The sequence below is a fragment of the Podarcis bocagei genome (genome assembly GCF_964188305.1).
Source record: "Podarcis bocagei genome assembly, chromosome: 16".
Classification (NCBI taxonomy): domain Eukaryota; kingdom Metazoa; phylum Chordata; class Lepidosauria; order Squamata; family Lacertidae; genus Podarcis; species Podarcis bocagei.
In genome coordinates this window covers 41,154,612-41,181,105 of record NC_138142.1, presented here as the reverse complement: position 1 = coordinate 41,181,105, position 26,494 = coordinate 41,154,612, and the positions used below count along the sequence as shown (strand labels likewise).

Sequence of the window (26,494 nt, the reverse complement as noted above, 5' to 3'; positions counted from 1 at the left end):
AGACGGAGACGCGGCAGCTTGTGCGCGCGCTCTCGTGCGCAGCAGAGGACCCCGAGCCACCGCTTCCCTCCGGAGCCGGGCGAACATGAAACCCGGGAAATTTAAGGGACATCATCAGTAACCTGGCCACAGTGATCCATGCGACGGTCACCTCCAGGCTTGACTACTGTAATTCACTCTATGCGGGGCTGCCCTTGAAGCTGTTCCAGAAACTCCAGTGGGTGCAGAATGCTGCAGCGAGGTTCCTCACGGGGTCTCTGCCATGGGAGCATATTCACCCAGTGCTTTTCAAGCTGCACCGGCTCCTGATGGAGTCCAGGGTCAGATTTAAGGTACTGGTTTTGACCTTTAAAGCCCTTCATGGACTAGGACCCTCGTACCTACAGCACTGCCTCGCCTGGTATGCCCCACGGAGAGCCTCAAGGTCCATAAATAGCAACACCCTAGTGGTCCCGGGCCCTAAGGAAGTTAGATTGGCTTCAACCAGAGCCAGGGCCTTTTCAGTGATGGCTCCGGCCTGGTGGAACGCTCTGTCTCCTGAGACCAGGGCCCTGCAGGATCTGATCTCTTTCCGCAGGGCCTGTAAGACAGAGTTGTTCCACCTGGCCTTTGGCTTGGAGCCAATTTGATTCCCTCCCTCCCTCTCTTTTTTCTTTTCCTTCTCCTCCTGCGATGAGGCTACATTTTAATATTTTAATGTTCCATTATTTTAATGTTGTATTTTATTTTTGTTTTTAAGTTGTAATCATTCATCTTGTTTTTATTATTGCTTGTAAGCCGCTCTGAGCCCGGCCGTGGCTGGGGAGGGCAGGGTATAAATAAATTATTATTATTATTATTATTATTATTATTATTATTATTATTATTATTATTATCATCATCAATAAGGGACAGCAGCGGGACACGGCGCTGGGATAAGGGAGTTTCCCACCAAATAAGGGACGGTTGACAGCTATGGTGTGTGGCCTGGGGTGAGTCCTGAGGGCCGGATAGAGATCCCTTAAGGGCCACCATCACTGACCTAAAGAAACAATGTGTGGAATAACCAGCCTCATAAAACCAACATACTTAAGTTGAATTAACGCATGAAGGGGGAAGACCATGAAGTAAGCTGTCTTGGCACGCTTGGCTCACCTTGGTTGCAATAAAGATATTGTATATCGTAAATTAAAGTGTTCTCAATATAGTTAATCTTATTTAATATACACACTTAATTGATTTAATATATTTCTTTATTAAGCCAGATATAATACACAAACAGATTTATGCACTTTCACTCTCAATGAAGACTTTGAGTCCCTGTCAAGATAAAAAGGCAATACTACTAATTTTACCTGAACTCATCATGTAAAGAGGTCTGAGTTGGTTGCTGCAAGCTCAGACCGCATGGCTCTTACAAACTATTCTTATGTTCCTATGTCCATAATTTAGGAACTTTTTACCAGTATAACAAGCCAAGTTTTATAGCCTATGCAATTTTTTTCTGAATGCTGCGTGGAAAAGCACATGAATCTGTCCCTTTGGAGAGCTTGCAAGTAAACTGTTTTTAACTTACCACGCATGTGGTCTTTTTCTTTACAGGGGGAAGATGGGACTATTTTGGAACTCACTCACAAGGTCATATTTTTAAAGGTCTAACAGTCTATATTTCCACACTTTACTTTGCAGCATATTTTGTGACTTTAAATCTCTGCTGGGGTTCTCTCACCAAAGAGCACTTGACCCAAACTTGGATCTTGGCATCCAGGAATTCTCCTTTTATACTGTTATAGATTCTGGTAGAATTAGCAAAAGTTAGAATGATGGTTTGATTAAACTGTGCCAAACATGGAAATTCCTGTACTTGGCCTATGCTGGGGAGCCGGACCAGCCTGGCAAGGCAAGCTGAGTGCAGCCATTAATAAACATAGAACAATCAGTACTCTAACAAAACAGGTAAGACATTCAGCAGCAGACAAGGAAGGGGAAGGTTGCCAGGAAAAAAAAGTGTCTTTTAAAATGATGTTTTTGTAGCCTTATGAGGCTTTGCCCTCGGGTGGGAAAAAGAATTGCACCCGGGAGAGGGAGTGGGAGTCAAACAGACACTCAATGAATAGTTTCGGAGAAAAAGCTTTATTTCTACCATCCATGAACTGGTAGAAGGAGCAAGTGTGATAACTCACAAACAAGCACGGGTTCACAGCCATTTGCACAGAGCATATATTCCCCTTCCAGTTCCCACCCCTTTCTCCTCCTCTTCAAGAGTCCCACCCCATGAGTTCCCCTGAGCATGAACAGAAAGCTCCTGTCTTGAGACTATTGAACTCTTGGCACCTTTCCCAGGAAAGGGGGATGAGAAGCCTTGCGTTCAGCATGTCCAAGATGTTGCAACTAGACTGAGATAAAATTCAGTTCTCAGGCTTGCTTATGCTTGGCATTGACAGAGCCTATTCATTAGCTTTTGAAGCTCTCTCATACTGATAAAAGTAACATTTTGCCTATGCACAGCATCTTGTGAGAAAAGCAGAGGAAAGCTTTAGCTGTGGGTTTTTAGAAGAGAGAAAGGGAATTTTGGACAGTTTTGAGGCCTGGGGTGATTATTGAGGGGGGTGACTTCGGGCCTAGGTGGGGCACCTGTCCTCATCTCCTTCAGTTTTGAGCAGCAGCTTTTGGAAAGGAGGGGCCAGAACTCCATGCAGCAATTGGCTGGAGGAGGCTGCTCCGAGAGACGTGGGGGGGGGGGGGCATGACTGACTGCTGCATTGGACCCAAGCTTGCTGAAGCTTTGAGGTGCAACGAGAGACACTATTGGGATATGATATTCTGCAGCACATCATAGACTCCAGGTGTAAAGATGTGTAAAATAAACCATATTTCTTACAAGACACTAGCCTCCGCTGTGCCTCGATTTTCCCAACGGAAATGCAACAATGGCTGAGTGCCTGGAACCCCCTGAAATTTTGCTACAACTTGCAGAGATTGGGCTTTCCCTTGCTGGAGGGAACAGATGCTGGACAGCTATCTGGATTTTGTGCGCTGAGCAGGAGAGACTGGATGCCTAGAAGTCTCCTTTCCAGCTTTGATTCATTGACTAAACAATTTCAATCTACAGTACAGTGGTACCTCGCAAGACGAATGCCTCGCAAGACAAAAAACTCGCTAGACGAAAGGTTTTTTCGTCCGCGATTTGCCTCGCAAGACGAATTTCCCTATGGGCTTGCTTCGCAAGACGAAAACGTCTTGCGACTTTGTTAAGCCGTTTAAACCGTGCTTCGCAAGACGAAAAATTCGCTAGACGGCAAAACTCGCGGAACGAATTAATTTCGTCTTGCGAGGCACCACTGTATTTCAGTTTCTCATTTTTCCCAATCCTAAATTTAGTTATCCATATTTCTCCTTCAGCTTGTGTGTGTTTTTAAAAGAAGCCCCTTAAGATATGCCAACATTTTAGTTTGCATTTCTCCCAACTGTTTTGTATGCAGCTTTCCAAAATGCACATCTTTGGAAGCAATTGTTCCAACTGCAGATTTTTCTAGGTTATTTTCACTAATATACACATTTTTGTGCATAGATGCAGAACTGCATTGCAAAATTAGGAGTGGGAATTTCAGAAGGTAAGTGAGCCAAAACGCAGCTATTATTTTAGAAAGTGTTAGGTATGTTCACAGTAAAATGTGAACCAAACTGAACTTCTACCCCTTTCCTCCTCCACTGTGGCATTCAAAATGGCAGACCGTACAAGGCCAGAAATCTTTCCCCTGCTTATCAGGTTGAGCCAGTCCTGGAAGCTGAAGGGAAGCCCCTCCTCCCCACTTATTTAAGCAAATGCATATCCTGCATTTCCATCCACATTGGCTAACCAATATAAAATCCAAGAAACAATATCAAAACCCAATAAAAACCAACCAACCAGGACTCCTGATGTTATTTTTGAGGATGCTGTCTGTCAACCATGGTGCCCCCACCCAAATAACCAATGAATCATTTTGTATGAGGTTTGTGGCATCCAGAGAATAAATTATTGAAAGATGACTGTGGCACTAGATGCCACTGCTTTGGATGCCATATACCGTATTTTTTGCTCTATAAGACTCACTTTTTCCCTCCTAAAAAGTAAGGGTAATGTGTGTGCGTCTTATGGAGCGAATGCAGGCTGCGCAGCTATCCCAGAAGCCAGAACAGCAAGAGGGATTCCTGCTTTCACTGCACAGCAATCCCTCTTGCTGTTTTGGCTACTGAGATTCAGAATATTTTTTCCCTTGTTTTTCTCCTCCAAAAACTAGGTGCGTCTTGTGGTCTGGTGCGTCTTATAGAGCGAAAAATACAGTAATTTTGCTTCATGTGGAGTAAGGTTCCAAAGAGTTATTGCGAAAATATCAGTTATTTCTTTACAGTATTCTGAAAAGGAACATGGCAATCACAGAAAGATTGGGAGCACCCAGTGATGAGGCAGGAATCAACATTTAAAACAAACATTCTGAAAAGAGGCAGCTTGTTCAAGTTGTAAATATTTTATTGTGGCTATAAAATTAGAAGGTCTAAAACAAAGCACATGCACTGCAGACCTCTATAAACATTTAATCAGAAATCAATATGTTCTCGAGTCATACTTCCATTATGTTTCAAGAATTATATAGCATAAAATTTTTAAACATTTTTTCTACATTTTTTTTTATAACACTTCTAGTAACAGAAAACAAAGTAACAAATGCTTTAAAAGTTAATTGTTAGCTCCAGAGAAAGTAAGATGTGCCTAAGAACTGTTGGAATCCATGGGGCTTAAGTCAATTTTGTGAGATCTCATTCCACAGTATTTAGATGTGATTAACTTTTTCTGTGGATGAGGCTACTGGTTACAACATCCTTCCCCAAGCTGGTGTCCCGTCCCCCCATTTTTTGGACTACAACTCCTATCAGCCCTGGGACTGATGGGAGTTGCAGTCCCAAAATCTAGGAGGTTGAGTTACAAACCTTTAGCTTTTTCCTTCTTTTAATTCACATGGCAGTAATAATACTGCCTGAAAGTTTTCCATTTGGAATCAATTTATCATAGTTTGTTCTTAAGGACATTTCCCTCTGGCCCAATTTAAACTGCTGTTGGGTCTCATTTCACCTGTGCATGCAACATTAAGCACACTTGAGATTCATTGCCTGGGCACACTGTACAGGTAACAGCTCAGAGCCCCAAATTTAATGTGAGCCTGACTACATGAAATGCCACATGGGTATATTTTCTTGCACACCCAATATTACATTTAAATCAGGCCTCAGATAAAGCAGCAGCTCTTTATCCACATTGACAAGTGAAATTTTACAAGACTAGATTTTACATTTCCCTGAATTAAAAGCCTGTACTCTTAACTGCAAATAAAAGCACTGAAAAATGTTGGATGGCTTTAACAGGTTAAACTATACCCCCTCTAAAACATCAAAATACTGGGTATAATGAGAAAAACATTCTAGGGAGGGGGGATAACGGGAAATAATAAACATTTGAAAGCCAATATCTAAATCCGCTCTTTTGGTTCACTGATTTTTCTCCGTTTGGGAACTGAGTCTTCACCAGAAAAGAACTCAAGATGATAAACCTTTTTAAAAAAGACAATGAAGTATTATTTAGTCAAACTCAGAGTAGAACCATTAAAAGCAACCTACTGTCTTACTCTAACGCACCTAAATATTGTCAGGTAGAGCCCAATAATGCTGAGTTACAGAGAACAAATAACTTTGTGTCCTCTCTGCTGGTTTTTCAGTGAAGGGTTGGCTACAATTGCCCTATAAACCATGCATCTGTGATATGTCACTGATCAAATGGGAATTTCAATTCTATCTGATCAAATAGGAACTACGCACTTTAACTGAGCAGAATTGTAAATCAGCCTCCCCCCACACCCACCCCAAAGCCTGACACCAGCACCAGGCTGTCATTGATGACCCTGGTGTCAGATTCCTCATCTGTAGGGGATGAGAACGAGGACTCTGAAGCAGGAGGGGAAAGGGCCTGCAGGGCCAGCCCCAGAAGCGCTCTCAGATGAACCTGCTGGACCATGTGCCCCTGCCTCAGCCTGAGGATGTGGCACTGCCATTCTGTCTCAGAGGACTCCCCTGGAGAAGACTCAGAAAGGCCTGTAGCTCCCCTGCTTATCACAGTAGGAGACGAGTGCTGAAGGCCGGGTCCTTTAAGTAGAGCAGCATCTTGCAGCACAGATGGCTATATCAATTAGACTGTCCCTGCCACTGCTATTGCTGCTGCTGCTGCTGCTACTGCTATACAGTGGTACCTCGGGTTACATATGCTTCAGGTTACATACGCTTCAGGTTACAGACTCCGCTCACCCAGAAGTAGCACCTCGGATTAAGAACTTTGCTTCAGGATGAGAACAGAAATCGCACAACAGTGGCGCAGCAGCAGAGTGAGGCCCCATTAGCTAAAGTGGTGCTTCAGGTTAAGAACAGTTTCAGGTTAAGAACGGACCTCCGGAACGAATTAAGTACGTAACCAGAGGTACCACTGTATAAGGTCTCCGTTTCAGCTTGTTCTCCTTGCTGGAGAAAGCTCAGAGCTCCATGTTCCCCAGAGCACAGGCTGAACCCTGCCTTGCATCCATCCAGCCTGACATTTTCCCCACCTTTTCTGGATTTTGCAGTGCTGTTCTCCAGCCAAGTATTGTGTACAAAAAATGTGTACACTGTGGCAAAGTGCACATATTATGCACAGATATTCCCCAGTATACACAAAAATGTGTGCACTTTTGTGCACTTTGCCCCAGTACAGATATACACAAAAATAGGCATACTGGGACGAAGTGCATAAAAGTGCACAAATTAGTCAAAAAGAACATACAAAAGAGCATTATGTTAGGAAAAATTGCTTTGCAAAAATGTGTATATTCTGCAAATGTGTATAAAAAGGTAAAGGACCCCTGACAGTTAAGTCCAGTCGTGGACGACTCTGGGGTTGCGGTGCTCATCTTGCTTTACTGGCCGAGGGAGCCGACATTTGTCCACAGATAGTTTTTTTGGGTCATGTGGCCAGCATGACTAAGCCGCTTCTGGCGAAACCAGAGCAGCACATGTGTGATGGCCTGGGATTCCGATTCGGAGGATGAAACAGAGGAATCCCAGCCTGCACAGGAGTCCCCGCCTCCAGGGCCGGCTGAACTGGGGCAAGGCCTAGAGGCTGAAGAGCCTGCACCTGTGGCAGTGCAGCAGGAGCTGGCCCCAGGTGAAGTCCTCCTGGCCCCAGAGGGGCCTGATGACTCAGTGGCCACAGGTGAGCCTCCTCCAGGGCCCAGTAACCCTTCGGCCTCTCCTGATCTGCAGAGGCTTAGGGCAGAGAGGCGAAGGGAACTAGTTGCCCCCAGGAGGAGTGCTCGCCTTAAGGCCAGAGTAGGCGGGGCTCCTGGGGGTCGGGACCGCCCCTGACCTTAGAAGAGGATAAAAGCCCAGTCATCCCGGCCCCAGGTTGCGGGAGCAACGTCGTTGTTGGCTTCGGACCTTCCTGTGTTCCTGATCCCTGCTCGGCCTCCTGTTCCTGACTATCCGGTACTCCTGTTCCCTGCTCGGCTTCCTGTTCCTGACTATCCAGTACTCCTGTTCCCTGCTCGGCCTCCTGTTCCCGACCATCCGGTGTTCCTGTTGCCTGCTCAGCCTCCTGTTCCAGTGTTCCTGTTCCCCGCCCGGCTCTCTGCATCAGACCTCGCTCCTCTTCGTGTGGACTCTGCTACACTCACGGTACCTTACCCCCGGGACCAGCACAGTTTGCTCCCGCCACACCCGCACTCCCCCTTGTAGGGGTGCGTTCGGGAAGAGCCAGAGGCCATGGAGGACCAGGCGGCTGCACTAGTGACTTTGGCCCAGGAGAACCAGGCCTTGACTCACACCGTGCAGCAGCTCAGTGACGCGGTCGTGGCACTTCAGCAACGCTTAGAAGCCCTACCGGCTCCTGGGGCCGACGCCCCGACTCCTGGCAAGTACCCAGTGGCTTTGCCTAAGAAATTTGATGGAGCCCCGGCCAGCTTTCCTATGTTCCTGGCCCAGGCCAAGCTATATATTCAGGGGCGAGCCCGGAACTTTCCTGACGACCGCACCAAGGTGCACTTTTTGATTAGTTTGTTAAAGGACCAGGCGGCCAAGTGGGCGTTGCCGCTACTCAGGCAAGACTCCCCCTTGCTGGCAGACTATACGGGGTTTTGCAATCGTTTGGAGGCCGCGTTCGGCAACCCCCAGAAAGGGAGTCAAGCCAACCGGGCGATTCGGCGGTTGAGACAGGGCAAGTCCACGGTGGCCGCATACACCACAGAATTCCGGCTGCTGGCACAGGACTTGACCTGGAACGACTCGGCTCTCCGGGACCAGTATCTCGAGGGGCTTTCAGATGAGGTACTGGACCAGCTGGCCACGATGGAACGCCCCACCACGCTAGACACCCTTATCCAATGGAGTCTACAGATTGACGATCGGCTAGAGGACCGGCGTCAGGCTCGGGACCGCCGGCACCTCCAGTTCTTGGCCCCAGTGTCTACCAGCAGCCCCACGGGCCCAGCTAAGTCATTGGAGGAACCTATGCAGCTTGGGGCAGTGCGGCCACGCCTCTCCCCCGCGGAGAAGTCGCGGCGTCGGGAGGGGAATCTTTGTCTCTATTGTGGCGGAAGCGGACACTATGCAAGGTCCTGTCCTGAGAAACGCCAGCCGCAGGGAAACCACCAAACCCCAGTAGCTGGTGGCCCTGGCTACCTGGGGTCCCAAACAGCACAGAATGGGGCCGCACCAATTGAATTACAACACCTTATGGTTCCGGTACATCTATACCCTCCAGGAGGGCCATGGATTCTTACCCATGCGCTGGTGGATTCGGGCGCAACCCGCTCTTATATGGACGCTGCTTTTGCTGCCCAGCATCGGGTGCCACTTCGGAACAAGCCAGAACCGGTGCAGGTGGAGGCAATCGACGGACGGCCCCTGCGTTCGGGTGCCGTCACTCAGGAGACCCAGCCCCTGGTCCTGTGCCTCCAGCAGCACCGTGAGATGCGAACTCTGGATATTGCCTCCATGCCCCGGTTCCCCCTGGTGCTTGGGATGGACTGGCTGGAGGCTCACAATGTGCGGATTGACTGGGTCAAACGGACTGTACACTTCCCAGACCCCAGTTCTCCTGCTGAGACTGAGATGCTAGCAGCTGCGCCCACTGAGGAGGTTGCTGCAACGCTCCCCGCTGAATACCGGGACTATCACGACGTGTTTGAGGAACGGGGGGCAGACCAGCTGCCGCCGCATCGGTCCTTTGACTGTGGCATAGACCTCCAGCCCGGAGCGCCTCTACCGGTGAGTCGCTTATACTCGTTAACAGAGCCAGAGCGCGAGGCTTTACAGGACTTCTTGCGCAAGAACCTGGAGCGTGGGTTCATTAGGCCTTCTACCTCGCCCACTGCTGCGCCAGTGCTCTTTGTTAAAAAGAAATGTGGGGAGCTCCGCCTTTGCCATGATTACCGGGCCCTGAACAAAATCACCATCCCGGACCGGTACCCTTTGCCCCTTATTTCGGAGTTACTGGAGCGGGTGCAAGGGGCGCAGGTGTTCACCAAGCTAGACCTCCGGGGTGCCTACAATTTGATTCGGATCCGCGCCGGGGATGAGTGGAAGACCGCATTTGGGACCCGGTACGGACAGTTCGAATACCTGGTTATGCCCTTTGGTTTGTGCAACGCGCCTGCTGTGTTCCAACGGTACATCAACCACGTGTTCCAGGACTTGCTAGACAAGTACGTGGTGGTGTACTTGGATGACATTCTGGTTTACTCCCGTGACCCGGCGTGCCACGAAGGCCATGTCCGGACCGTGCTGCAGCGCTTGCGCGAGCATCGTCTGTATGCAAAGCTCAGCAAGTGCGAGTTTCATCAGCAGTCAGTGGACTTCCTGGGTCACCGACTCTCACCAGGTGGGGTGCAGATGGATCCTGGGAAGGTGGCAGCGGTTCGAGAATGGGCGGCACCTCGGAACCGCAAGGACCTACAGCGTTTCCTGGGGTTCGCCAACTATTACCGAACCTTCATTGCGGACTATGCTCACCGCACCACCCCGTTGACCCGACTACTGCGCCCCAAGACGCCATTTTCCTGGGACAAGGAGGCGGAGGAGGCGTTTCAAGGGTTGAAGGCCTGTTTCCAGAGAGCGCCAATCTTGCAACATCCGGATCCTTCTCGACCCTTTGTGGTAGAGACTGACGCCTCCAGTACGGCTCTCGGTGCCGTCTTGTCTCAGCAGCACGGACTGGAAGCGCCACTTTTACCCTGCGCCTTCTATTCCCGCCAGCTCCTCCCGGCGGAGCGTAACTATACTGTGTGGGAGCGGGAACTACTGGCCATCAAGGTAGCCTTTGAGGTCTGGCGCCACCATCTTGAGGGGGCACGACATCCGGTGGAGGTGAGAACCGACCACCGGAACCTGGAGTACCTCCAGACCACCCGCAAGCTGAACCAAAGACAGATCCGGTGGGCGTTGTTCTTTTCCCGGTTCCAGTTTCGGATCCGCTACATCCCTAGCTCTCAGAATCAGAAGGCGGATGCCCTGTCCCGAAAACCTGAAGACAACGCAGACACGGTACAGCAAGCAGAACCCACCACGATTCTACCTCCGGCTGCATTCCTGGCCACCCAGGAGGCGCAGCCACTGCAGGTTCGGGTGCGGGAACAGCAGCGGGGCGATGCTTGGGCCCAGGATCGTCTCCGGGAGCTGGCTGAAGGGTCCAGTCCACAATATCCGGGGCTGGTCCTGCATCAGGGCCTGCTGCTGCACCACGGTCGTCTGTACGTCCCGCCAGGGCCACTACGACTGGAGGTTCTCCGGATGGCCCATGATGCCCCAGCAGCGGGGCACTTTGGACGGTATCGGACCACCCATTTGGTCAGTCGGGAGTTTTGGTGGCCCCGCCTGAAGGCTGACGTGGCTCGCTACGTTGCTGGTTGTGATGTCTGCCGTCGCGCCAAGGGTCCTACCGGGCGACCCCCCGGCCTACTTCAGCCATTGCCAGTTCCACCGCGCCCTTGGCACACGGTTTCGTTGGACTTTGTAGTGGACTTACCCTCGTCTCGTGGCTGTACCTGCCTTCTAGTTTTCTCCGACCATTTCACCAAGATGGTACACTGCGCTCCTTGTCCATCTGTACCCACAGCCAAGGAAACTGCGCAGCTGTACCTTCAGCATGTTTTCCGCCTGCATGGACTACCTGAGCGCGTGGTGTCCGACCGGGGCGTTCAGTTCACATCCCGGTTCTGGCGAGCATTACACCAGACCCTCGGGACAGAGGTCTGCCTCTCGTCAGCCTACCACCCACAGACCGATGGCCAGACGGAACGGGCGAACGCGGTGCTAGAGCAGTACCTCCGGTGTTACTGCAGTTACCAGCAGGATGACTGGGTCGACCACCTGGCATTGGCGGAGTTCGCCTATAACAACGCGGTGAATGCGTCCACCCAGCAGACCCCGTTCCAGGCCAGCTATGGTTATCATCCACGGCTGTTTCCAGAGGTGCTGCCGGCATCCGCGGTCCCGGCAGTGACGGAGTGGCTTCAAGAGCTCCAGTCCCAGCAACAGCTTTTGGTGGAGCAACTGCACCAGGCCAAGGAAGCGTACAAAGCCCAGGCCGACCGCCACCGCCAGGTTGGGCCGGAACTTCGCGTCGGTGACCTGGTTTGGCTCTCCACTCGCCATCTCCACCCCTCTCGACCTTCGCGGAAGTTGGACGCCCGCTTCACCGGCCCGTTCCCTATCGTGGACCAAGTCTCTCCTGTGGCATTCCGTCTCCGGTTACCCGCAACCCTGAAGGTTCACCCGGTCTTCCACAGGTCCCTTTTGAGTCCTGTGGCCCCACCCGACGAGTTCCACCCGAACCGTCCCCAACCGCAGCCAGTGTTGGTTCGGGGAGAGCCTGAGTACGAGGTGGAACGCATCCTGGACTCCCGATACCGCAGGGGAAAGCTACAGTATCTCATTGACTGGAAGGGGTACGGACCGGAGGACCGTTCCTGGGAACCAGCGGCCAACGTCCACGCACCTGCCTGCCTCCGGGAGTTCCATGCGACGTACCCCAGCAAGCCGGGTCCGGACCCTCGGTTGAGGGGGGGGCCTGGGAGGGGGGATGGTGTGATGGCCTGGGATTCCGATTCGGAGGATGAAACAGAGGAATCCCAGCCTGCACAGGAGTCCCCGCCTCCAGGGCCGGCTGAACTGGGGCAAGGCCTAGAGGCTGAAGAGCCTGCACCTGTGGCAGTGCAGCAGGAGCTGGCCCCAGGTGAAGTCCTCCTGGCCCCAGAGGGGCCTGATGACTCAGTGGCCACAGGTGAGCCTCCTCCAGGGCCCAGTAACCCTTCGGCCTCTCCTGATCTGCAGAGGCTTAGGGCAGAGAGGCGAAGGGAACTAGTTGCCCCCAGGAGGAGTGCTCGCCTTAAGGCCAGAGTAGGCGGGGCTCCTGGGGGTCGGGACCGCCCCTGACCTTAGAAGAGGATAAAAGCCCAGTCATCCCGGCCCCAGGTTGCGGGAGCAACGTCGTTGTTGGCTTCGGACCTTCCTGTGTTCCTGATCCCTGCTCGGCCTCCTGTTCCTGACTATCCGGTACTCCTGTTCCCTGCTCGGCTTCCTGTTCCTGACTATCCAGTACTCCTGTTCCCTGCTCGGCCTCCTGTTCCCGACCATCCGGTGTTCCTGTTGCCTGCTCAGCCTCCTGTTCCAGTGTTCCTGTTCCCCGCCCGGCTCTCTGCATCAGACCTCGCTCCTCTTCGTGTGGACTCTGCTACACTCACGGTACCTTACCCCCGGGACCAGCACAACATGGAAACGCTGTTTACCTTCCTGCCGGAGCAGTACCTATTTATCTACTTGCACTTTTGACGTGCTTTCAAACTGGTAGGTTGGCAGGAGCTGGGACTAAGCAATGGGAGCTCACCCCATCATGGGGATTTGAACCGCTGACCTTCCGATCGGCAATTCCTAGGCGCCACCCAAATGTGTATATTAGAAGAAATTGGCACTGAAATGCAGATAAATTTTCATGAGGACTTTAAAAAAGAATTTCACAATTAACGCTCACTCTTCCAAGCAGTGGGTGGGGTTTGCGACTTGGCATAGGCTTCCCGTGCCAGGGTGACACCCCCTTTAGTTGCTGGCTGTTGCTCCACCCCCTCCCCGGCTACCCAATCGGCTGCCGGCTGGGGGGGCAGAGCAAAGACCAGGTAGTGCAGGCTCCAGCCGACCATCTCTCCATTCAGTCTTTGGAGATGTAGAAATGTGGAGAAATCAACTGAAGGCTAGAAAAAATGAGGGGAATTGAGGGAAACCAAAACTGTCAGACTTGCCCATCCCTAACAGCAGGCAATACTCACCATTGTCCTAGATCTCAGGGTAAACAGGTTATGAAAAAGTAGGCCATAGAACTCACTACCTGCCAGGAATACCTTAGCTCCAACCAAACTTTAACTAGCAGAGCCAAAAACAGCAAGTCCAGAAAAAGCAAAAACTTGTGTGTAGGAAAAGGATGTCACCATACTGGTTTCTGGAGCTGTCTTACAACATAAGTGGTTGTTGAGGGTCCTCATTGCACAAGTTGTATTGAAGAGACATATATTTTAAACTGTCCGTCTCTCAGCAGTTGTTTGGGCATCCCTGGGTTATTTGCCTCTTTCTCACTTTGGGAACTGCTGTTTCTGCTCTGGTCAGCCTCCCTGCCTGTGAAATGGAAGCTCTGAAGATGCAGACAGGGTGACAGCCAGCACCGTCTGCACCTTCAGAGGCTCCAGCTGGGAGGGAGAATCCAGAAGAAAGAAACACATCCCACCTCCACAAACCACATTTTGTTCTGTGCAGCCTCATTTGTTCACTGTAATGGCTGCAATTGAAGGCATCATTTTGTCCACTTAAGGCCACAGTCCTAGGCAGCGTTTGAACCCAATGAAGCACAGTGGGACTTCACCAAGTAAACATGCCTAGGGCAAGGTTGCACAGCAGGTCTCACTCAAATCAACAGGACTGACATGAGTGAAAACACAGTGGACGACAGCCCTATAAAATCACCTAATTTTCCAATATTGTAATTGCCCCTAAACAAAAAACAGTGACAAACCAAGGCTTCTGGTTTTGCATAGAAATGTTGGATTCATAAAGACTGGAGATGGGGGCACCCACAGCAAGAACTCTTGTTACTTTCCTCATAATGCATGGAAAGAACTTACTGGCTTGCCCGATTCTGCGTTTCTTCTCTTCTGGGTTTCTCTGGGACACTTTGCTGCTAACTGAATTTTGTTGCTGCCTCCCTTGTCACCCTTGACAGAGACAGAAGAACCGTTAGCTCCAGGAGAGAGGTCTGCAGATGGCTATTAAGAAGCGTGCTGTGCATCCGTAGGCTGTTACTCTTCCTCAACGTGTGTTAAAAAATTAATGAAGGACTCTTTAAGAGTGGCGACAGTAAGGGCAAGTCTTAGCTTGGTCATGACAACATTATGATTTACTTTCACCGCTGTACATCTGAAGGGCATTTCCTAAGATGCTGATTCTGGTGGAATCTTCCCCCACAATGTCTATAAGGTGAAAATGTCAGTAAAGCAACTGGCAGATGCCTACGAAGGTATGTTTCTGTACTGAACAGAGCGAAACTAGGAGAGGAGTGAGGGTAGAAACAACCTTAGTCTGATGGACAGAGAGTGGGGATGGTCCCTCACAGTGTCTGTAAAAGAGATGAGCTGAAATCTTTACAAAACTTTTTCAGCTCAAACGCAGGACCTTCTGGGTTGTATGGTTTCATGCAACTTTCTTCCTAGGTTTCAGAGTCCAAGGCCTCCTTAGAAGCAAAAACTATCAAAAACGTGTAGTAATCTAGTCCTGCAGCTTGTACAAAACTCAGCTTCTTACATTTTTAACATTACCTCCCTCAAAATATTGCTGTGGACAACAATAGCTTTGTCTATCTTTCACAAAGCCTAAGCTCTGGTATTTTAGTGTTGAAAATTAACTAATGAATATGCTGCCCTACTGGTGCTACTACTATTTATAATAAATGTTTAGGTTACCTCCAGACTGTTATTATTTTGTGGGGTGGATTCAATGGCATATCAGGAATTTAGTTTTATGCAATTTAAGTTGATTTAAAGCACTCTGGAGCAACAAATCCACTTTAAAAAGACAGCAGACCCTTTGTGGTAAGGAACGTGATGGGGAAATGCATTAAAAAAGTGTGGGATGAATGATCATTTGATGGGAAGAGGTATATAACCTCCCTGCAAACAAATCAGAATAAATGCTCAATAAATAGAGCATCCGAAGGAGCCCTTAGTTAGTGCCCAAACATGCTGGACGTGAACACGGCAATGGCATGGCATTGGCACTGGAGCCTAAATCAAATATTTTCAAAGAGCTTAGTATGAAACTGTGAGAAGAAATTGGGCTGTGATGCTGCGCATCCAGGTTCAGCTGTGCAGCTTATCACGTGGCCTTACGAAAATCACAAGCTTGCTGGGAGGATAACTAAGGCAATGCATTTGGAGTACTATTGGGGGAGGGAATGCTATGGAAATAAATGAATACATTATCAAAAATAATAGAATTAATAATCATCCTGACTGCAACTTGCGCAACAGTAGCAAAATTGAGGTAACCTGAAAACTGAGCTAAGCCTTAAAGAACAGGATTTGTACTGTAAAAATCTAAGTTATGCATCCCTTAAATTTTTTATCTCATTCAGATCATGCAACAGAATAGTTCGTTAATTATTTTAAAAATGACACTAACTGTGTTGCCTTTAAACTTCCTTCCACTTCGGGTCTTTCCCTCAGCTACTTCAAGTTCTGATGTCTTATTAATTAGATGTTCCACCTAAAAACAGTTAAACAAACAAAGAGAACAGCTTTTTAAAAGAGAACAGCTTTGGTTTGGGCTCTTGGATTGAGGACAAACATATCTACACAGTTTTGTATGTGATTTTGCTAAATATACACCCATACAAACAATATCTACCGTATTTTTTTGCACCATAACACTCACTTTTTTCCTCTTAGAAAGTAAGGGGAAATGTCTGTGCGTGTTATGGAGGAAATGCCTACGGGTGGCATGCCTACGGATTTTCCTCCTCTAAAAACTACGTGCGTGTTATGGTCGGGTGCGTGTTATAGAGCGAAAAATACGGTATATACATTTTGCAGGAACTCTTCCGCTAATTGTCAGATTGTGTTGCACTTGTTAAATCTAGTAAACATTTATCCAGCCACAAAAAAGTAAATCCAAAAAACTAAATGAGAACCAAACATTGGTACAGAATAAAAAGGCAGCTTTATACCTGAGAACTATTGATGGAGAAAGTTTGGCTATCTTCTATCCTCATGTCTTCATCTTCTTCACACACTAAATTAAGTTCTGGGAATGGCATTGGAAGAAAATTGTACAAATTCTCAGAACACTGAATAAACAAAGAGTTTATATTTCTGTACATAAGTAGAATGTTCTTAAAAGAGGATTGAGAGATACATTGACAAGGCTCTAGTCTTCTCTGAGTGAGAGGCAGGCCTCCTCCAGAAGGTGCAGGCAGTTGCTAAGGAGACAAAAACTGCTGAAGATATTAACTGTGAGGAATGTGGTCCTTCCTCCCCTGCTGTCATTGCAAGTTCAGGATGTGAAAATAGTCTAAACATGTGGGAAGGTTCATTCTTGGGGGAAAGGACATCACTAGTGGTAGAGCACACATATTGTATGCAGAAGGTCCCAATCTTTGGCATCTCCAGGTAAGCATGGGAACAACTTCTGCCTAAAATCCTGTGGAGCCACTGCCCATTGGTGTAGACAGTACTAAGCTAGATGAACTAATGAATGTGACTTAGTCTAAGGCAGCTTCCTATGTTCTAAAAGCAAGGGTTGTAGCTCAGTGGTAGAGCATCTGATGTCCAGGTTCAATCTCTGGCATCTCCAAGAAGAGCTGGGAATGACCTCTTGCCTGAAACCCTGAAAAGTCATTGGCAGTAGATGTAGGCAATACTGAGCTAGATGGACCAATGGTCTGACTTGGTATTTAGCAGCTTCCTGTGTTCCTATCTTCTAACCCAAGTTCTGAGCAGAGTGTCATGCACAGTTTCATAAAATTAAAGAGGTGTGCAGAAAAGGTGTTGCCATGGAGAACACATCACCGTGTACCAATATGAAAGCAAAACACTCCTAAATAACATATGCTCTGTGTACCTTTAGTATGAGGAACCCTGTGTGTGTTTTGCTGCTCCCTCATTGTGTTTTCTGCAATAAAATCTTCCTGTGTAAAGAACACAAACAAGAACGTCTTCAACAAAGCTGAAATGTACCTGTAAAAGCATTTTGTTAAGGATAGGCAATGCAAATACTGTCAAAATTTCAAATAATAATAACTCCATACATCATTACAAAACTATAAAAATAAATTTCAAACCCTTACATCCATTTTATCAAGATGCTGTAGCTTTGTGGAAGTCAATGCCTTCCCTTGCCTTAATAAGTCTGCATCGATGCACTCCATTCGATCTTTTTCCGTCGTCACTTTAACTTTCATCGTATGAAAAGGGGTTGGGACCTCACCAACACTTAGGTACATTGGCTCCCCCTCGAATGCCACTGCTTCACAATGACCCTCTTTGAATCCTGGAGGGTGGTAATCAGGAGGTGTAACTAAAAAGGAAAGTTGGTGATATTCCATAATGGGAAACATTTGTTTCGTCAGCAATTATTCTGACATATCGATGTTGAACAGAATTAAAATTTGAAATGGTACCTTCATCGTAATAGAACAGCTTCATTGTCAGACAGACATCACCAGGCAGAGGGCCCAGGTTTTGCATCAGGACATAAATCTTCCGTAGCATCAGGATACTAGCTTTCTTAGTACTTGTGCACGTGTTGTTGGAATTACTTCCATTGTTTTTACTATAAAAAAACAAAACCATCCATTATTTGAAAGCAAGGACAGCTGGTGCCTCTACTAGCAATACTGGAAATGGAAACAGGAGCCTTCTTACATCCCTAGCGCTTACCCACAAAGAGTGGCTTTACTCTCCTCCTTCCCATCCTCTGCTCTCCTGATCTGTCTAAGCAACATGCCCCAGCCCACCATGGTTTAAAGCAGTCAGGACCCACTATTGACTCTGAGCCTGAGCTAAACTAGCTAACAGTGGTAGCATTACACTCCCCACATGGTAAAGTATTTAAGAAATGTTAAAATTCATGTTTGGGTTAAAGGTAGGTCATGGGCTGAAAATGCTGAAGACAATTGCTTAGAGTACTGTATCTATATTCTGGAAGTCAAATCCATTAGGTACAGGAGAAATTGGGAACCGATAAAATTGCATATTTCCTATTTGATAATATTTCCTGAGCCTTTCTAATAAATGTGACTAGAAACCAATTGAAGGCTGATTGTTATTGAGCATTTGTTCTGTAGCAATTAAATGCCTTCTCTTTGGTGAACACAGGGACATATTAACATCCAGTTTCTAGAATCAAAGAATACATGTTGGCTTTTCTCAACTTGCAAGAACAGCCTGGCAGAGAAATGTCTTGTATAACTGCCTGATGAAAGCAGTGGGGTAGGAGAGGAGAGAATACCTTGTGAAATCCATAGATGGTCCTTGATCGCTGTATTTGAACTTAAATTGGTAGCACTCGGTAACAGTCTAAACACAAAACATAGTAGTTACGTATCAAGTGCCTAAAATTGGAAACAGCAAGTAGAATGCAGCACCAAGTCTAACAAATCCTCCGCCTTTGAATGTCCTCCAGTAAGCTGAGGTTGGAGGACATGGGCTCTCTTTCCCCTGTTTTATTGTCATAAAAACCCAGTGAGGTAGGTTAGGCAGAACAAGAGTGACATGTCCTGAAGTGAGTTTCATGGCTGAGTGGGGTGTTGTATCCAGGTCTCCACAATCTGCATCTAAGCACTTTGGCTCTCAGTAGTAATGTATACTGATAGTTAATACTTTTAAACTCATTGTATCTAAAGTGAACAAGCAATATGGATACTTAACTGCAGTACTGAACGCAATGGGTTGCATCTGGTGTTGGTCCTAGACCCACTGAAATTAATCAACATGACTAACTTATGTATATCAATTTCAACCTAGCTGGATACCACTTATTGGACTGAAATCTCTTTTAGAGCCTTTGATGACAGAAAGGCTGGGTTTGACTCTTTTAAATAGACTTCATCCAGAGTGGATGTTAATGATAGCTTCCAGGCCACCCAAACTGTCAATTCACAAGCCAAAGCAGCAATTTGTTTCAAGGCTTCTCTGCACCATTCACTTTCATGGAAGAAAGATCCACTTTCTTTAAACAACATCAGTATAAAAAAATGGAATGTCCTTCATCATGGAGTTTGATTTGATGCTGGCCTAAGCACTGCAATCCAGTTTTAATCCCTTTTTCATTACCAGCTTTCCTTTGTGGTCGTTTGGATATTCTTTTTTAAAAAACAATGCACACTTTTCTAATGGAATTAGGGTCAGCAGAAGCAAATAATAAGAGAAAAGATTGCCATAAAGTCTGGGCTGCAACATTTAATATGTAGAATTCATCTTCTTTAATATTATTCTAATTATCATATCAAATAGAGGAAGAGTGACACCTAGTGGCTGGATTTTTTTATCCTTATCTGTGGCAAGGGATATGCCTGGGGAAGAGAACTTGCGGTTCTCCAGATGCTGTTGGACTCCCAGCTCCCATCAGCCTCAGCCAGCCTGGAAAATCATCTGTGATGATGGGAGTTGTATTCCAGCAACCCCTGGACTGCCACAGGTTCCCCACCTCAGCAATATACACTTGATACACTCTTCTCTTGTTCCCAAAGAAAGGAAGAGTCAAACTCGACAAGAAGTGATTGGCTCTCCTGAAGTTTCCTCCCCACCCTACCCCTTTAGCCAAGGGGATGAATAAGATGAGGACCGCAGCCGCTGGTTTCCCCCCAAACAATGTATTCCCAATCTGAATCCACCACTTTTATAAAGCTGGTTGCAGATTAGTGTTTGAAAAAGGTGGTGGTGTTGGAATGTAGAGATGGTGAGAAAATCGTCCAATTACAGTAAATTTCAGAAACCATTGCCTTCAAATGGCTGTTTAATGATTTCTATTAGAGGTGTCCTTTGATCTTTCATAGTGGTCACTGTCAGATGCACTGAATGATCTTACAATCCACATTTGTCAACATGTGTCTCTTTCAGCAAGTCTCTTCACAAAAAGTATGTATTGATCCAGGACAAAACATCTGCAATATAAAATGTGCACTTATGAATGCAATATCATAAACTTACCTGAGGGTCTTCCTGGTTGGTGTAGACCTGTATTTAAAAGATAAAAAACATAATCAGGACAATAGCAAATACAATACAGCATATGAACTATTAATTAATTTTGAAATGTGGACGTGTATAAATATATATTAAACTTACCGCTAAGACGATTAATCTGAGCTATTTACCCAAAACAATAAAGAAAATAAATTAGAAATTAAAAGCATTATAGTGTGTTTACTATAATGAAAATTGCTAAAATGAATCTGTGAACGCACAGTTACTCATTAAAGATAAAAACATATTTAACTTACATATTTTTTCTGCAGTGCATCATAGCATCCCAGCATCCTGTAAAAATCATAAAATGCTACTGCTTCACACAAATATATGCATTTTGGGTTTTTTAATCCCATTTATCTGTATCTATTGTGCAATTTCTCAATCCTGCTTTTATTCATTAAATGCTTACCATTATTGTATGGGCCTGACAAAGACAGCAATTGGATTCCTATTTACACTGAGTGAAATCCTCAACTACGCGCACACACACACACACACACACAAAACTTTCATCTCTAGCCAGCACCCTGAAGCCAAAATCTGCTTTGGCCACACCACTGTCCCTTAAATCTCTGAAATGCCTTCCTCTCCACTCCTGAATCCTGCACAAGCCCCTTTATCATTCCACTCTTCTCCCCAGAAAAATCCCCACCTACAGTATAACCGTTTATCCTCCAGCTCTATCACTCTAAAATGTCTGAAGTTCTTCTGCTCTCTCAAATGACATTTTTGTTCTTCTCTTAGTCCTTCTGAAGCCTGGAACTGTTTCCCGGAATGCCACCATCATGCCACCTCTCTTACTTCATTTAAATTCTAGCCTTTCCATTCCCTCATCTGTACTATACATTTAAAGCAGTATCATACCATTTTAAACAGTCATTGATTCTTTCAAAGAGTCCAGTGAAATGCTCGCCTCACAGAGCTACAATTTCCAGAGTGGTTTAAATATCAATCCCTCTTTCCAGGCCAGGGAACTCTAAGAATCTCTGTGAGGGTTATGGCGGGACAGGGAGTCTCCTAACAATTCTCAGCACCCTTAATTAACTACTGTTCTAAGGATATTTTGGGTGAAGCTATGACTGTCTAAAGTGGTATGATACTGCTTTAAATATATAGTGCAGTGTTAGAAACTGAGATAAGAAAGCTAGGAGCTAAATGGCACCTTAAATCTAGGTTATGGGTGCAACAAGGGAAAGTCTAGGCATGGGTTTTTTTTAATAATGAGAATACAACGCTGGAAATGAACTGCAGCTAAAATATTATGTTCATTTTTCATATGGTCTAGTCCTTCCCCTGCCCACACCCCTAATATTCTTAAGAGGGTCTCATCTCCAGTCTTCAGAGAGTGGCTGGAAGTGGGGAGGAAAAAGGTCCTCCTTTCCTTCCACTCTGCCGTTTTAATATGAAATCTTAGGCACAGAGCTCAGAAACTGCTCACACTAATGAAATTCCCTGTCGCAAAATGCGCCTAGAACAACAGGAGTTTTGAATACTGGTATAGCGCGGATGGGGGAAGCACATAGTACCAAACCTAAGTACATATATGTCACCTGTTGTTCCCTTGTTCAAACCTGCCTCCATTTCCCTTCATCTGTTTTCTCATGTTGAATTACAGACTGTAAGCTCCCTGCGGTAAGGACCTATTCTCTAATTATTTGCAAAGTAGAAACCACAAAAAAACCTACCATTTCACCAGCTGACTGGAGCCAGGGCAGGTTTTATCCTCCCGCAGTATTTTCACACGGAGGTCTTAAAATACAATCAAAATACATTTGATAAATCTTAGTTGCAACATTGATGACGCTATTATTGACAACTTTTTCTGTTCTTTACACAAGCACAGAATGGAAAGGGAGAATCACTCAACAGCAGTTTGCAACAATAACCCTGCACTTTCAAATAATTATTTGATTACATGTTTTTGCATATTTTAAGGATGGTCCTATATTGATTGCATGGTTTTATTGTATTTTGAGATTGCACCCTGCTTTGGGATCATATTCTGCTGGAAAGCAGGTCACAAATGTTTATAAGTATGTATCTGAAGAAGTGTGCATGCACACGAAAGCTCATACCAAGAACTAACTTAGTTGGTCTTTAAGGTGCTACTGGAAGGAATTTTTTTATTATGTTTATAAGTAAATACATAATAATAGCTTAAAGCTCAGGTACTTTTTCTGGGGTATCACTATGTAGTAACTTCTGAAGATCACAGTCTGGTGTGTTTATCAGCTACACTACAGAGAAAGTTTGCTCTTTTTGGAAAAGCCATTACCATCAATATATCTCGTTCCATATGCACTTTCTGGAAATATCCCTCTTAGGTAGGTAATGCAGGATACAGCTATTGCCAGCAGTCTTTTCACTAATACTAGAGATTGCTGCTCAGTTGATATTTTGTTGGGAAATATTATTGCACTCTAAAATGTAAAGAAGAAAGAATTAAGAAGAGCATGGATTCAGAATAGCTCTACACATTCTTTGGTAAATAAATACCGTATGCAAGTGCCTAACTCACTGCAACCTTCTGTGCATCATACTGAGTTGATCTAAACACAATGGTTACCATAAACACATAGTTACTGTAAAAAAAAAACTTATTAAAGGGTAAGAGAAATTAAATTTTTGAAATGGAACTATACCAGAGAGGTTCTTTGCTTCTGAGCAGTTGCCATATTTCCTGTTCTTTCTCAGTCACCTATTGATAAAAAATGTTGTGTTAGTATATACAGTGTTTTGGTGAGAAATTCCAGTTTCTAAATTTAACATATGACATATCATGTGAAAAGATTTGTTGCTCCTGGGAGTAGACTCTCTTTTTATCAAATGCCCCACTTGGTTTAAAATGAACACATTATTTATTTAATATGTACCTTATTTATTTATTTATTTATTTATTTATTTATTTATTTTTAAAATGCTTTATGTTGCCTCTAATATCACAGATGGAGAGTTTTAATAGTTTTAGACTATATTTTATTGGTTGCATTTTTTTTCCAGCCGGGACCATACCTCTTCTGTCCTGCCCTGCCCGCTCCTTGAGGGTAGTAACCCGCTCTCGACTCAGAGTAGAGTCCGTTGAAATTAATGACCATGACTAGCTTCAATGTATTCATTTCCGTCTACTCTGAGTAGAACTGAGTTGGATACAACCCAGAGTGCTCTTGGCCTGGCTGAAATGTGTTTTTGACCTGTGAGGACCGTGCATGTCTCTTGCTTGCCTGGGTGAACGATAAAATCACCGAGGCTTTTCATTTAACAATTCAGCAGTATATAAATTTTATGAAATAAATAAATAGAGAATCATAGAATTGCAGAGTAGGAAGGGACCCCTAGGGTCATCCAGTCCCGCTGCAATGCAGGAATCTCAGCTAAAGCCTCCATGACAGACGGCCACCCAACCTCTGCTTAAAAACCTCCAAGGAAGGAGAAATGTGTGGGTCTGCGCAGGAACACTCTTGTCTTTTGTGTGTGTGCAGAAACTGCTCTACTGCTCAAAGGCAAGAGTCAGATCCGCTGCAAGTTGGCCTCTGGCCCCACCACCTGCCATCGGCAGGGGCAAAGCTAGGCTTTATTTCACCCGGGTCAAAGACCCAGTTTGGCACACACAACCCACACATTTACGTCCTAGCTGTCATCTCTTCCCTTTTCTTGCGAGGAATCCTATTCGGAAGAAGGGAATTTCCCTTTTAAAAAGGGAAACGTTGACAGCTATGATTTACGTACACATGCACACAGGCTGGGGGCCTCGTTGCTGCCCTTCTGGAAGCTGCACCTAGGACAAAAAAAACCCAGCTAGAACCATAGCTGTCAACTTTCAGATTTGAAAATAAGGGATCAGCAGCCTCGAAAATAAGGGATCAGCAGCCTCACCTGTCCCAGGGACAGTCTAAGGCAGGGGTCTGCAACCTGCGGCTCCGGAGCCGCATGTGGCTCTTTTACACCTTTGCCGCGGCTCCGGGGCGGATACTAGCGAGGGGAGGAGGCGCATTGTGCGCCCCGACACTCCCCACTGTGGCGGGCGCTGTACTGGCTGTGACGTCACATGGGGGCAGTGCGTGCGTTAGTCACACACCGTCCCGACGTCACCTTCCCACCCGCTGTCAGATTGGACATTAAAGTAAGAAACAATATATGCAGTGTTAAATGTAGTAATGGTTTTGCGACTCCCAGTTTTTCCCCCTTCGGAAACGGGTCCAAGTGGCTCTTTTTGTCTTAAAGGTTGCAGACCCCTGGTCTACGGGATATCTAACAATCCAGGATAGCAGCAGGAAGCAGCGCTGGAATAAGGGAATTTCCCGCAAAAAAAAATATGGAAGGTTGACAGCTATGGCTTAGAAACCCCCCCCCCCCCCCGTAGCTACCTGGAAAAAGGAACATGGCTCCTCTTTCCCATCTGGGCATTCTTATTATCTCTTACACCAGGAATGTGGAACCTTTGCTCCCTGCCATGGGCCTAGCCAGGATTTATGTTGGGTGGGGAGAGAACAAAGCTCTCTGTGATGCAATTGTTCAGTTAGTTTTGGGTTTTGAAATTTATTTACTTGATTTAGTGTGGGGAGCAGCTGCGCCCGGCCCCAGATGTTGATGAACTACAACTCCCATCATCCCTAGCAAGCCTGGCCAAAGACGAGGGGTGATGGGAGTTGTAGTCCAACAAAATATCGAGCGAGCCAAAGTTTCCCCGATTGAAATTGTTCCCTCATCCCCTCCAGCTCCACTGAGGGAGGAAAAACAACACTGGAGCTTGGTAGGGACGAGGGGAGCAAATTAGATCTGTAAGAAAAGTATAGGATGAGGGAAGGCTCGTCTCCCGCCGCATATTATCTACCAATCTCTGGGCATGAAGAGCCCAGCTGCAAAAGTCAACGGGGAAGTTGGCAGCAGCAGCAGCCCTGAGGTTTACGATAGAGGTGGAGTGTAATATATAAAACGGGGGAAAGTTCAGGTGGAGAAGCACTCCCGAGAGACCGCGTCTGACTTGAGGCGATTAAAAACAGCCAAGCCACGTAGCGCACGATGGGGCTTTTTTGCCGTGGGGGTTGGGGGCGATTTAGGACGGCCGTGCTTATAATAATAGTAGTAATTTTTATTTATACCCCGCCCTCCCCAGCAAGGCCGGGCTCAGGGCGGCTAGCAAGCAGTAATAAAAACAAGTTATAAGCAGACGACCTCTCATTACATTAAATAAAAATCATTCAGGGATATTAATTTATTTAAAACAGACGCCCTTACATCATATATACAGACTGCAGTATTTTGTTTTATTTTTAACTATTGCATGGCGATTCCCGCACGCTTTTCAAAATCCTTTTTCCTCTCAGCAAAAAGGCTCCTCGCGCGCGCGCCTCCCGCTTTCCCGCCTTTTTCCGCTCCTCCGACGTCGACGGTTTAACGGACGGCCGCCCTTCCCGCCTTTTTTACACCTCAGGCGACCCAACTCAGTCGCTCAGGGCGAAACCTATTCAGACTGAAGGGTGTACACTGTAAACAACAATAATTCTTTCCTTCCTCAGCTGACATTTTATTTACCCTCTCCAGAGTTACTTAATAAAGCCACACTTCTGTTTTTTTCCACCAAAATGGTCCCCATCTTATGGAAACTTTTAACGCTATCGGAAGCAAATCGCCACCAATCACTATTGTAATCTGGTGGTTTTTACCTTATCATAGATCTTAACTATTTTTGGAAGGTTTTAAATAGGTTTTTTTTATAAAAAAAAACACCATGAAACTTTCATTGTCTTATTCTTCTAAACTGCTCTCAGGTTCATTCGTTTTTTACAATCAAGCGACATAAATCTCATAAAATCAAAAAAAAAAAATTGTTATTGGGTTCCATTCAATGCTAGTTCTTTTCAGAGCAGGCCCATTGAAGTTAATAGACCTAACTTGCTTCCATCAATTTCAATGGCTCTACTCTGAGTAGAACTTTAAGCTGGCTACGACCCCTTATTGTTTAAAATAGTTCCTTAACAGAAGTGGGGTGTTAAGTATAAAATGGCATTGTTCTTTGAAACCATGTCTCACTTAAAAGAAATATCACCTTTTTCTCCCCACCCCCAGCTCTATGCCTTTCTATCATTGTCTGGCAGGCAGAAATTCTCTGGGTGAAGCTTTCCCCAACCAGTTAACATCTTCATGACAGGAAAAGCGGAGCCTTTTTTAAATTT

General features: G+C 46.2%; 1 protein-coding gene and 1 long non-coding RNA gene across 5 annotated transcripts; one reads left to right on the top strand and one right to left on the bottom strand.

Annotated features, from left to right (window-relative positions):
- The first annotated feature begins 893 nt into the window (after window positions 1–893).
- Window positions 894–14,393, top strand: LOC308575384. Its single transcript, XR_014002835.1, has 3 exons — window positions 894–971; window positions 3,551–3,593; window positions 14,300–14,393. It is a non-coding gene; the product is annotated as an uncharacterized lncRNA (long non-coding RNA).
- HORMAD1 (HORMA domain containing 1) lies at window positions 4,472–25,695 on the bottom strand. 4 transcript variants are annotated; one of them, XM_081173719.1, is made up of 15 exons: window positions 25,557–25,695; window positions 22,964–23,019; window positions 22,597–22,741; window positions 22,007–22,070; window positions 20,573–20,609; window positions 20,418–20,438; window positions 20,280–20,306; window positions 18,580–18,647; window positions 17,750–17,901; window positions 17,417–17,646; window positions 17,191–17,257; window positions 16,298–16,374; window positions 15,754–15,837; window positions 14,202–14,291; window positions 4,472–5,567 (listed from the first exon to the last, which is right to left on the bottom strand). In XM_081173719.1, exons 2-15 carry the CDS (start codon window positions 22,994–22,996, stop codon window positions 5,487–5,489), a joined length of 1,176 nt encoding a protein of 391 aa, XP_081029845.1. In that variant the 5' UTR covers window positions 22,997–23,019; window positions 25,557–25,695; the 3' UTR covers window positions 4,472–5,486. The 4 variants fall into 4 exon arrangements, with proteins under 4 accessions (XP_081029845.1, XP_081029846.1, XP_081029847.1 ...); XM_081173720.1 differs by lacking the exon at window positions 25,557–25,695 and adding an exon at window positions 24,866–24,918; XM_081173721.1 differs by lacking the exon at window positions 25,557–25,695 and adding an exon at window positions 24,742–24,833.
- Between the last annotated feature and the right edge of the window lie 799 nt (window positions 25,696–26,494).

Bases quoted from the DNA above. Each gene is read 5' to 3' on its own strand.
- HORMAD1 (XM_081173719.1), bottom strand. From the start codon at position 22,996: ATGGCAACTGCTCAGAAGCAAAGAACCTCTCTG. The intron at 22,071-22,596 runs GTAATGGCTTTT...TTGTATTTTAAG, and splicing joins TGGAACGAGATATATTGATG to ACCTCCGTGTGAAAATACTG. The intron at 17,647-17,749 runs GTACCATTTCAA...TTTCCTTTTTAG, and splicing joins GCTGTTCTATTACGATGAAG to TTACACCTCCTGATTACCAC.